Source organism: Podarcis cretensis, assembly GCF_951804945.1.
Source record: "Podarcis cretensis genome assembly, chromosome: 6".
Classification (NCBI taxonomy): domain Eukaryota; kingdom Metazoa; phylum Chordata; class Lepidosauria; order Squamata; family Lacertidae; genus Podarcis; species Podarcis cretensis.
This window is the reverse complement of record NC_137175.1, coordinates 51,400,810-51,414,288: the sequence shown is the minus strand read 5'-3', so window position 1 is coordinate 51,414,288 and position 13,479 is coordinate 51,400,810. Positions and strand designations below refer to the sequence as shown.

Sequence of the window (13,479 nt, the reverse complement as noted above, 5' to 3'; positions counted from 1 at the left end):
AGGCTTCCTTTTTCCCCCTGAACAACCGTTTTGTATTGTTATTCACCAACATATTCTGTTTTTGCAGAAAACAGACAGCCACAACTGCATGGTGTTTTAGAGGATTTGTCTTTTCTGTAAAACACGCAATTTCCATCTCCAGGTAGCGTCAGCACTTAACTGGGCATTTGATTGCTCTGATTCCTGCCTGTCACACAGACAGCAAGGAAAAATGAAATTGCCAATGTTCAGCAGTGCTGCCAATTGCAGCTGATGCACTTCCATTCTGTCCCCCTAATGCAGTGATTCAGACCAATTTGCTCTGAACAGTATCGCCTTGTTATCAAGAGCGCCAGAGAGGACGGATAAGGGAAAAATTGGAATTTAGAGTCACACATCAAGACCAAGCCACCTATCACATGCAACAAAGCCTATGTTAATCTGTGTGCCTCAAGGTCATCCAGGCTGCAGTGACACAAAAACTGCCTTCCCACTCAGGAAGTAATTCTGTGCAAGGAAGAGAGAAGAGGCCTTAGATTTCTGTTTTCTCAACACGCCTCAGGGCTGCTTAACACGTGATCTTTTCCCTACATGGAAATAATTGTTGTACAATAAAAACCATGTACATTATTGCACAAGAAAACAGAGCATGAGAGTGTGCTGTGGTGCTTATCTGTGTTTTTTGAAGTGAAATTAACTGTTGTATTCCAAGTAATATAAAAAAATGTCCGTCCCCTCCATGCAGAGATGTATCACTGCCAAGCAAATCTGTTACCAGTGAAGCAGCCCTTCATAAGATATAAGGAAGGAGGACATGTTACGCCATTGTGAGGCTTTGTGAGGAAGTATTGGTCTCCAAAGGTTTCCTCATGTGATCCTCAATTAATCCACACTACAAACCTTTTGGAGTACTAGTACTACTACTGCTTCAGAGAACAGAAAGTTGATATAATCACATACTGTGGCGCTACACAGAAATGGATGAAGCATGGATCATTCAACAGAATGGTATAAAATTAGCTAAGCAAGTTATTCCAGCTCAAGGAGAATTTAAGAACTGGAATAAATACTGTAAATAAAATAAAATGCCTGTACCTGTAACTCTGTGAGAAAGAATATGAATCCATCAATTTGCAGCAGTGCTAATTACTGGCAAAAAGTTAAACCATGCAGAAAACAACAGGAGTGGCAACTGGCCTTTGGAGGTGGGGAGGGGAGGAGCCCCCTCTCTCCCACCCATCTGTCTTTTCCCACATTCCCCTTCAGGTCCGCAGCATGTACCGTATTTCTTGCTCTATAAGACTCACTTTTTCCCTCCTAAAAAGTAAGGGGGAATGTGTGTGCATCTTCTGGAGCGAATGCAGGCTGCACAGCTATTCCAGAAGCCAGAACAGCAAGAGGGATTGCTGCTTTCACTGCGTAGCAATCCCTCTTGCTGTTCTGGCTTCTGAGATTCAGAATATTTTTTTTCTTGTTTTGATCCTTCAAAAACTAGGTGCGTCTTGTGGTCTGGTACTTAAAGTCTCCTAGGTGGGAATGAGAAAAATCACAAGGGATTTCTCTCTCTAGAAGGAAGAGACCACATGATTTAATGCTGGGGGAGCGGGAGGGGGAAGCAAGTGCTATTCTGATTGCTTTAGCATGATGTTTTGTGTAATAAGCTTTGTGTGCAGATGAGGCAGTGTATAAGCATATAAATAAACATTTACTAATCCCATCTTTGAGGCACTATACTGTACCGGACACCCACCCACACCTCCTATCCTCACTAAACGTATTTTCCGATTGGAAGTGCACCACCACCTTCACAAACAAACAAAAAATATGCTTATGTTTTTGCACCTGCTTTGCTGTCCTCAGTAGCTGCTTCTGCACTTTTTTCATCTTAAGGACAACTGGATGAGGTGGATGGCATCACAATGACACACAGCCAATTCAGAATGAGGCCAGTACAATGAATAATGACTATTACTTCCTGTTCTCACTCTGAATGCACTGAACAGAGCACCTTCTCCAAGGGGAGCACTTTTCAATGGAAAAAAGATTGCATAAAAAGCACTCTCCCTTTTTTACTCCAGTTCTACTATTTACAATTCTGTGGCAATAACAACAGATTGCAGCAGAGATGGATAGCCCTTAACAACAGGTGCTGCCTCAGCATATATTTCCCAGCAGCTACAATGACTTTACTTATATATTGTGGGTTCTGAATTAGCTTGTGACCCATTCACTGAACACATTTGTGTAGTATATAATTGTCTTCCAAAAGGCGGGGGACACACAAGATTTTGAAGATTAAATAGGAAAACAGCAGGAAATAAAACAAGTTATGAAAATGCCCTCATAGAAATTCATTGTAGTAAACCTACTTTCAACAATAAGCATTAAGCTCTTCCCCATTAACTTAAATTGATGGGTCTTAAGTGTATACAACACAGAGATGTAGAAAGGGCCAAGAAAATTCTCCATGTAAGTAGGGACCAAAATGACTCATTAGCTTGTGAATATGATAGCTAAAAAGAATATGTCAGAACTATGTAACATCACAGATAACACATGGAAGACTTCTTTAATGTTCAAGTCAATACCACAGGGCATAAGACAAAGAAAAAGAAAAAAAGAATGATTAAAAATATGGTAGATGTGTGCTTTCAAACAAAAATAGGGATCTTAGGTCTTGTAAGAAATCAACTATTGCCTCTCTTTTTCATCCGAAATGACCTAAAATTTGGTAATGGAAAGCAATGAATGGATTCAATATACTGCAGTCATTTTGTGACTTGTTTGCAAGCATCACACATTTTTGGAAACAAATTGACACTGAATGACCCGCAGCCCTTCCCTTTCACTGTCACAAATAAATGTGCTTCAGTCAGTTCTGGTTCAACTTTTGATAGATAAAATCTGCTGAAAATTTACTCAGCCATAAAATATTCCCATCTGAGTGCTACTTACTATCCGCCTCCGTTGATGACATCAAGCAGCACAGAACTACTGCTGGCACAAAAAATCCAGGGATGCTGAAGTTAGGCACCATATTCCAAAGTGGAGAAAGTCACCTTTACTCCAAGGCAAGCAGTCAATACATTCAGCGTCAATGATGCAGACTTATTCCTGCAAACCAAAGAAAGATAAAAGGAGTCAGACCCTAAGCAAATCTAAACATATTTTAAAAGCACTTTTCCTACCCAAATGAGAATGTACCTTGTTCTATATCACTGCATTTATGATGTGAGAAAATTAATAATGGATTGCTTATTTATTGGATCTGCATTACTCATACTAAGGAAATCACATACTCCTTGCTTCATACAAGGAAAGACTATCCACATGCAGTATCTGAATTTTTTTTATGGGAAGGTTTAAAGTTTTGTCTTTCTGAGTAATTGTCATTCTATTTTGAAACTGGATACATTTTTTAAAAAATGTTGTTTATGTAGCTGAGATCTTCCATTTTCAGAAGAAAATACTTCTCCCTGTCCAATACTGAAGGCAGGACCCAACATGATGCTGGGAGAAGTTTCCCACTGCACAATTTTCACAATCAGCATACCCAGGATTTAAAAGATGAGGGAGGAAATGTAAAAATGCTGTACATGAACCAGAATATTATGAATATATAGGGTTTGCTCCCATATCAGAGGGACCATTACCAGAACCCTGTCCTTCCATCCTCCCCTTTACTGAATGTCTCTTCAATAAGCAAAAGAGATAGGCTGGACGAGAATATGGGTTGCTTCCAGGCTGCTCTCAAAAGACGTACTGAAGCCACATAAACTGTGAGTGAAGAGCTGGAGGATCTCTCTCACCTTTGATTTTATAGTTATGTGGTTGGTATATCTCAGAAACCCAATGGCTATCATAATTTTTCCCCAAACTCTTTAACATTTTAGGAGACCAGTGGGATGTGTCAGAAAATTCTGACACTTACCAGTAAATCTAACATAACATAAAGATAGCATTTGAATAATTTCTCTTCCTTCACAGCCAACCTTCACAGCTACAATTGCAAGTGCATGAGAATAGGAATCCTTCTAGTAAATATGAAGTTGTTTTTACAGTGGTACCTCAGGTTAAGAACTTAATTCATTCTGGAGGTCTGTTCTTAAGCTGAAACTGTTCTTAACCTGAGGTACCACTATAGCTAATGGAGCCTCCCACTGCCACCACTGTGGGTTAGCAGAGTCTGTAACCTGAAGTGTCTGTAACCCGAGGTACCAATGTACTTGCATTGTGCCCTTGGGATAGGACGGGAGGAAATAAAAATAAAATAAAATCAACAGAAAATGTTGCCAACCATGTGTGAATCCTGCACATTTAGATGCAACATTAATATCCTTATTACTTAAATTGGCTTCCTATCCCATATGCCAAATTATCTTCCTGTTTCAACCTCTGCATCCTCTTACTCTCTGGGGCATCATCTGACTCCTGGATCTGCAAGTCAATTCATACCTTATACTTTGAGCTTTGGAATAAAAAGCACCGAAGCTTAGAAGACAAAGCATGCATCTAGCACCACCAATAGTGCGTTCTACAGTCATAGTTAAAAGACAGGTTTCCCAGCAAGGAAGAAAAGATTAAGCCGCCCACTTGTCCATTTAAATGTGTATGCAGTAGTCAGCTATATCATATTTGTATCTTGCCACTTAACTTGAGTGTTTCTTGTACCTGATTTTTTTTTCCAGAGGTAGTAGTAAAGTATGGATTAGTTTTAAGTGGGTTATGTTCCAAAAACATTTGAAATGTCAAGCAGGAGCCATTCTGCTTCTGACTTTCAGGATTACAGAAAATGCAAAATCCTAAACACTAAAATTCTTTCATCTGTCATGGCTAACTCTTCTGAATAGCTGCATTAAGGACTTAATTTCTGATAAATGACAGGGTACTGGATTCTATTTACCATGAAACTACAAATTAAAACGAATAAACGAATGTGCACAAATTTGTTTGAAATTCTGGCTTCTTTTTGATAAAATGGCACATTATTCTAAGGCTGGATTGGAGAAGTATCAAGCACCTCCTCCGCAAACTCAGAAACAATAAATAATCTCACCAAAAATGGAAGTGAAAGAAGAGATATGCTGTGAAAGAGAAATGCAGAGTTTGGGAATTCAGGCAGAAAATAAGAAATCTCCTCGCAGGACAGCAGTTATTCCTCAAGTGCATCTCTAAACTGAAGACCAAAATATATCCTCAAACAACCACGTAAGAGAGTCACTTCCACTTGAGTAGCTGATAGAAGAGCTAAATGAGAAGTTGAATAGGGTTATTTGCACAAAAGGAAAGGTCACATGTATTAACTTGCCCCAGTCTGGGGGGGGGGGGGAATGAAGCCTGTGGTGTGGCTCTGTCCTACCCACGTCTGTCACTTTAGAACTGCCCAGTACCTCTAGTCCTCAGTCATATCCAAGTATACACAGGCCTGTTATCCCACAGGGGGCAAATCAGGAAGTAATTGGCATGTGGACATCCTCCACCTCCCAGCCATGGCCACCCTGCTCACTTCATTCTTTAGCTCCTCATCATTTTCCTGGTTATCAGGTTTTGCTCATCTGAATGGCTCGACAGAGCCTCCTGCCAATCAAAACCCTGGATGAAGAGCCATTAAAACAGGACTGTGGCCAACATTGTTTTGACCCCTTTGTCCCCTCATCATGCCAGAAACTACCAACACCATAAGACCATGGAGAGCAAGATTTACTGTTAGTTTCCCCTAGTGCAGGACCAGTCCCCTGATGTTTGGAAAGATGGAGGGCACAAGGAGAAGGGGACAACAGAGGACGAGATGGCTGGACAGTGTTCTCAAAGCTACCAGCATGAGTTTGACCAAACTGTGGGAGGCAGTGGAAGACAGGAGTGCCTGGCATGCTCTGGTCAATGGGGTCACAAAGAGTTGGACACAACTAAACAACTAAACAACAACAAAAACTGAGTATTATTCCCTGCTTGGGAGAGCAGGAGGGGAAACAGGCTGAAGTTTTCAAGCAAGCAACTTGGAAGTTCAACTCACTGTTTCCCAATTCCTGAGGAGACTATGTCAAGGCAGAAAGAGGAGACAAAATTCACCATGTCTGGGGCCATGCCACATAGCTCCTTGCCCTGGCATCCTTGCATACAGCCCACACAACTGAAGGGAACGGGCCATTTTGTGTACTTGCTTCACCATGACTTGGAATCCAACCCCTCGGGGTTCCAGATTGCAGAGAAACATGTACCTAGGAAGGCTCCCTCCCTTCAGACATTTGCATTGTGCACATGGGTGCCAGGGAGAGGAGGTACTTGACCCAGTCCCACTCATGTGTATTCCTTAACTGTAAGTATAATGCCCGGAGAGAGATAGAGGCTAACAATGAAGTCCATCACACTATGTGAGAAACCTGGTGTTGAGGGAAGAAACCAGCCCTATACTTTCCCTTTTATATCCTACTGAGAGGGCAAGCGGCATTGTCTAATGATCCTGAGGAATATGTTGAAATAGCTATTCTTAATTATTAATCATTAAACTTTGACCATGTCAGGAACGTACACATGGTGGGCCATGTGAGAAATTGTGTGAAAGGGAACAATAAGATCAGCATATACTGTCCAAAGTAGATACCAATCAGCCTGTGTATTACACAAGAAGAGGAAATGAGAATATAGCCATTTAATTAATGAGCTTACACCCACTGCACAGTGCAGAGGCACTATAACGGGAACACAGTTTGGCAATACTAGGGGGAAGAGACAGAAAAGGTTGCTCATCAAGATATAATTAGAGAACAATGCCAACAGAGTTACTGCAGTGCTGGCTATCTGCTCTGTATATTAACTTGTCAACAATAATGTAACCATATCATCTATTTCAAGATCGTATTTGACTGGAAAACTGCCAAAGCCATAGATTCAGCATCTCAAAATTGGTCATTTCTCCCTTCCCTTATGTATATTGTATAGATTAGATACCATTTCCATTCAACTCTGCTGTTAGCAGACAGCCACTCCCAACACTGCCCACTAAGTATTAATCACACATGCTGTCAGTAAGCAACCTTCCATACTCTTGTTTTAAAATGGATAAATGAAGAAGTGTGATATGAAAAGTAACAGTAGTGAAGGCTGAAAAAGCTCAGGTACTACTCCAGCAAATTGGGTGCAAGTCTCTCAAGGAAACCACCTACACACACACACACACTTTTATATTTATATAAATAAAAATATACATACACACACATAATTAAATACAACCCTATTAAAAATTCTTCTCCTAGTCCCTTGGCTAATTAAACAATATATGACCTTTTAAACTTGGGGAGTTACTTGTTTGCTTGTTACTATGCTTTGTATTTTGTGTTTTTATATTGTAAACTGCCATGTGATCCTCAGATGAAAGGTGATTTTTTTTGGGGGGGGGACGGGGACGACACCACCACTGAAAACACTTACATCCATTTAAAAGCACACAAATGCACACACTGTACAATGTCCAACCCGAAGATCCTGCCACAACAGACAGCTAGTGAACAAAGGCTTGTCGGAACAAAAAACCATTTGTTTGTCTGTGAAAAGAAAACAGAGAGGGAGCTAGCATACCCTCCTGTGGAAGAGAGTTCCACAATCTGGGAGCAGCCACCAAGAAGGCCCTCTTTTGTGCCCTCACCAAATGTGCCTATGAGGGTGACAGCACTGAAAGAAAGGCCTCCCCAGAAGATCTGAAGCCTGGCCAAGCTCATAAACGATCCTTCACATAGCCTGGACCCAAGCCGTTATAGGGCTTGGGAAGTCATAACCAGCACTTTGAACTGTGCTCAGAAATGGGCCGGGAGCCAGTGCAGCTGTTGTAACAAAGAATTTCTGTTTTCCCTGTAACCAACTCGGGGAAGGTAATAATATATAAGCAAGCAGTATGGCACAGTGTTAATAGAGACCAGAAATACTGGAACAAACATTTAAAACACAAACTTTTTAATATAAAAAATAAACACCTAAAACTTGCTCCTCCAAAAAAAAAAAAAAGAAAAGAAAAGAAAAGAAAACCCCTAAAAACCACACCTTGTCCAGTTCCACCTGCTCTGTTCAATAGCTTAGGATAAAGGCTGCAATTACATTTTGTGGGATTCACAAAATGCAGCAAGACCAGCTTGGGGAAGAGTATTGTGATAAAGACATGCTATCTGTGATGCCGAGGTCCTCTTCAAAGACAGTATTTATTCCTGTAGAGATTGTCTTTTCAAAGTGGTTATTGCCCAGCAGGCAATATTTTTCCCCTGGCACAATTCCTGAAGAAAGCCTCGTTAAGCAGCTGTGAAGTTAGGCTGGAAAGCATTCATCCCCTTGGGTATCTGAACCATCCCATCATCAGCACCGCATACTAGACACCAACAACTACAGAGTACACCCTCTCATACAAAGTCCATTCCCACTCCTTTAATTTGAGAGATAAGGAAACTGTGGTCTGTATATCACCTCCTTTAAATGAATGCATACAATATTTAGAATAAGTCCAGCAGCTCAACTCTCATCAGGGATTACTGATTGATCGGTACAAAACCACACCTCTCGCAGAGGGAAGCAGCTTTCTCATGAAACAATCCTTTAAAATGTCATAAAACCGCCTCTCTCACCTTGATCCTGACATGATAAATGATCAGCTCGTGTGTAAGCAATGAATGATGCCTCTTATGACTATTAGATTTAATTCCCATTTTTCCTCTCATCCCACTATTTTCTTCTCCCTGATCTGAATGCACTCAAAAATGTTGCAGTGATATAGATAACAGCAACACATTACTAAGCAGATACTGAAATCCCAAAGATTGTTTGTATTCAAAGCCAGGGATCTCCTGTGAAAGAACTAATTCTGTGCTACAGTTTGTCAAGGTGTATCATAGTCGTCTACATCATTTGAAAGAACCGAAGCATGCATAGCTAATAGCGATATTCCAGCTATGTATTCCATTGCTCAGTTCAAACATCACTTCAAACCATGGCTAGGAACAAACCATAGTTATGGCTCCCAAGGCCATTGCAACTTACCAACAGGAGAGCTGAGGAGAAGAAAATGAAAACAGTTCCTATATACTTGCAAACCGAAACTATTGCTTAGGTTCCAAACCATGGCTATAGCAAACCAGTTTGCCATAAAGGGCACAGAGCCTGTATAAAAACTGAATTTCTTGCTATGATTTTATAGAGGCATGATATTGCTTCATCACATATTCAACAGAACACCAACTACAGTGGCATGTGCCCAACTCACGTTTACAATTTTGGAATAATGTCTTCTCATGAACTTTGTATTTTAGAGAAGGAAGGAGGGGTGGGATGTGCTTATTATAGAGGTGGGATATCTGTATGTTCTTTGAAAATCAATTTTAAACATCTATTTTTAAAAATGTGAACCATACAGTAAGATTGAGGCGAACCCCCTTTTAACTACTGCTTAATTTTTGTTTTTCTAAAGAAAACTCTGGTACTTGGGAGACTTAGGCAAGTTAAGTAGGGGGGAAAGCTTTATTTTACAGAACAAAACTGGTAAAACAAAAGATGTCAGTTGATAGAAATCTTTCAAGTGTGTGTGTGTGTGTGTGAGAGAGAGAGAGAGAGAGAGAAATTTAGTGGATGTAACAGGCTTCTAAACAAGGTGGTAATCGCACAGCTTCTTTTCAGTTATTTCACTTCAGTTCCTTAACTGTATAGGTGTTACAGCTTAATACTTTGGCTTTTAAACAAGGTGGTGCCTTCTGTCACACACCTTCAATAGATCACACTCCTGAGGCTCCTCTAGCAGTATAACAGACCCAGGGGATCACCACACCCCTACTTACTAGTTTGGGATTCTCCTCTTTCCAGAATATCACTCCCCTTCTGACTGAAATGAGACCCAAGTCAAGTGTTCCCTCAAACTTCTACTTCTCTTGTCTGAATACTCTTAAAAAACACTAACCACTCACTGTCTTTCAAACTAAGCTCAGAGACTTCCTTCTCTGGCTACAGATATTTTCCTCAGAGTGAATTTTACACACGCACAGGGAGCTATGCTCTTACCCAGCTGAACACCAAGAACGTCAACTCTCCCCTCTCTAATGCTTTCTCTTTTCCCTTCCTGCTGACTCCACCCACCTCTGGCTAGATGTAACCATAGCCAATCAGAAGGAGGCTGAAGTTCAGCACTCTGGTGGAATCCTTAGGCACTGCATCTCCAAACTGTTGCCAGCAGTGGCGTAGCATGGGGGGTGCAGGGGGGGCCGGCCGCACCGGGCGCAACATCTGGGTTAGGGTTAGGGGGCGTAAATCCACGGGTTAGGGGGCGCAAATTACTTGCCTTGCCCTGGGTGCTGACAACCCACGCTACGCCACTGCTTGCCAGGGTGCTGTCAGCATAAAGACAAGGGAAAGTTTCTTACAGTCCTTTTTTATTTCAAACTTTACAGAGAGAGTCTATAGAACCCAGCCTCTTGGATAATGGCATTGCTCCGAGTGAATCTCCACTCCCTTCTCTCCCACTTCCTGATTCATCATCATCATCATCATCATCATCATCTCCTCTATGGATGCTGGCTAAGTGCCCTCTGAGCTCTTTGCTGTCCTACTTTTAAGGCTCGCCAGGTTCTGGGAGATGGTGGGTCTGGAATGCTTTCTAGTGACAACGTGTCAGCCAGCTGCTGCTCTGGCTCTGCCTGCTCCTCCTCTCCCATTATTTCCCAACTTTTCCCCTGCATCTGCCTCTGAGCTGTGACCTCCCACAAACCACTGTTGTAAATCTATCTTGTTTTCCTCTTCCCCCTCCCTGGAAGGGTCAGGATGGGGGTGAGGTCTCCACCACTCCTCCTTCTCCTCCCAGTCCCTGACAACTCTGGTCTAGCTGAGCTTTCCATCGTAAAGAGAAAGGAAGCTTTGAGGATGTACACATGAATTTATTTTATACATAAAGACTATATGGGCCATGTAATTCCTCTAATTCAACAAATATGTTTCGTAGGCTTCAAAATATGTAAATGGCCAGACGGGTGCAAATTAAATGCTTTGTGAAGAAAAGACTGCAGAAAAAATTGTTAGAGAGATATGTACTGAGTTGCCATGCATTACCCACTAAACGTAAGAGAAACTCAAACCAGCGCTAGACATAGTTTGGAAACAATAAACCTAGCTGTTAGAAAAAAGTAATTAAATTCTCTTTCATTTTCTGGGCCTGGGTTTGCAGGACTCTTTCCACAAAAACAGGAGGGATTTCTGGATTGTGCTTCCCTCCTATAGTTCACACAAGTCAGTGATGCAGAGATCAAGCAAGCAAGATGCCTCCACAGCTGCTTTGTTTTTTTTAATTTCTGTTTCCTCCCCATACATGTTTGCAATGTTACCATATGGGCATATATACTGCAGCCTCTGCCCCTTGTGAGTGCTGAATGCTTACTGAGTATATGAGCCGAGAAAGACAAGACTGCAGCAGGGTTGCTCCTGCAGTGCCAAGGAGCCGCTGTTTAAAAGCTGAAAAATGGAATCGAGGGACAATAAAAAGATGTACTCTAGAACTTAAAGCTGATTCCTAATAGCCTAGGGACAAGTAAACAAAGGGGAGTCAGAGATTAAATTCTAGAATGAATGGTTATGGCTCTTAAATGACAAAAATACCTTCCTCATACTCACTACTCCCCCTCGTGTATTATAATTAGGAGTGAAGTAAACATATGGGGGAGGGAAGTGGGGACAAGCACACTAGCTCTGCCTGCATCACCATTCTGATCGCTCTCCAACTTGTAGAGGGATATTACAGTGGTACCTCGAGTTGCAAATGCCTCAGGTTACAAACGCTTCAAGTTACAAACTCTGCTAACCTGGAAGAGCTACCTCGAGTTGAGAACTTTGCCCAAGGATGAGGACAGAAATTGTGTGCCGGCGGCGCAGCAGCAGCAAGAGGCCCCATTAGTGAAAGCACGCCTCTAGTTAAGAACAGTTTCAGGTTAAGAACGGACCTCCAGAACAAATAAGTTCGTAACTAGAGGTACCACTGTATCTGCAAAGGGAAACCTTCGGTACTTATGGAGGCTCCGCGTGCATTTTAAAATCCTGGAGAATCCAAGTTCTAAAATGTATGGGGGGCCTCCACAAGTACAGAAGTCCCTATTACCTTCTGTGAGTTTGAGGAAGTGGTGGAGTTACTGCACTCTTCCCTACTACCACCCCCTCCTGCCATGTTGACTTAACTCCTAATTAGAATGCATGAAGTATTCTCGTGTTTAAATACTTTTCAAGAGCTTAACTCCTCAGGAGACCTACAAATGCACCCAGGTTTCACCTGCAGAATGCTAGGACCTGGGGTCCACAATTTTCGCTACTACGTTCCAATCCTCAAGTATGGAGGCTGTTCTCTGAGGGTTAAGTTAGAAGATCAGCTATTTCACATTTGAGCTCTCTGAGAACTCTCGAGTGAGCTTTTCTGAGCGGTGGCAGCAGCACAAAGGTAATTCTGGAAATTTCTGCAAATGTTCTTCTTGAGAAAGTGAAACAATGTTTTTCTTTGCTGAACACTGGGTTTTTGCAAGGAGAGAGAGAGAGATACTATTCCTCTTTTCCATCCCCACATTACCCACTGAGCTTCTTCTGTTGCTTCTTGCAACAGCCCACAATCCTTGAAAACTCTTGTGCGCACATGCATATAAAGGAGATGTGGCTTCTTTCTCTTCCTTCTTTGAAAGAAGACAGAAGGCAGCAGTATGCTGGACATTCCTGGGATAGCTCAGCCGGTAGAGCCTGAAACTCTTAATCTTAGGGTTGTGGGTTCAATCCCCACGTTGGGAGAAAGATTCCTGCATTTCAGGGGGTTGTATCTGATGACCCTCATGGTCTCTTCCAATTATACAATTCTATGATTCTAAGTAGTAAAAGAAACCACCCCTCCCACAAGTTGGGTCTCCCAGAAAGCAGGCTTCTGTTGAAAGTGTGGAGAACCTGTCACTGGCAAGAGGCTGGGGGAATTTACAAAACCTTACATTTACATCACATTAAATGTGATGCTGGCACTACAAAAGCTGTAAAATCAATCAGCTAGACTACAACAACAAAAGGGGCAAAAAGTTTCAGCAGGAAAATTATCAATCCTCATTCTTATGCAAGATATATATATGGGACTAAACGAGGGGTCAGCAAACTTTTTCAGGAGGGGGGTGGTCCACTGTCCCTCAGACCTTGTGGGGGACCGCACTATATTTTGAAAAAATAAAATAAAAAATGAACAAATTCCTATGCTCCACAAATAACCCAGAGATGCATTTTAAATAAAAAACACATTCTACTCATGTAAAAACATGCTGGTTCCCGGACTGTCTGCGGGGCCGGATTTAGAAGGCGATTGGGCTGGATCTGGCCCCCTGTGCTTAGTTTGCCTACCCATGGACTAAACTGTACTTTTCTGAAAGTCTAAATCCATTCATTTTTCCCATTAATCTTTCAACCTGTGTGTTACGGAGAGAGAAACTACCCGTAAAATGCAAGACCTGAGCACAGCCTTTAAAAAAAAGA

At 41.8% G+C, this 13,479-nt stretch overlaps 1 protein-coding gene across 12 annotated transcripts in view; it reads right to left on the bottom strand.

Annotated features, from left to right (window-relative positions):
- Positions 1-13,479, bottom strand: part of PTPRF (protein tyrosine phosphatase receptor type F) — a 478,221-nt gene that overhangs the window by 283,696 nt on the left and 181,046 nt on the right. For all 12 annotated transcript variants that reach the window (XM_079980220.1, XM_079980216.1, XM_079980222.1 and 9 more), the window contains exon 3: positions 2,935-3,093. In XM_079980220.1, coding sequence (XP_079836346.1) covers positions 2,935-3,016 — 82 coding nt within the window. In that variant the 5' untranslated portion in view covers positions 3,017-3,093. The remainder of the gene's footprint in view (positions 1-2,934; positions 3,094-13,479) is intronic.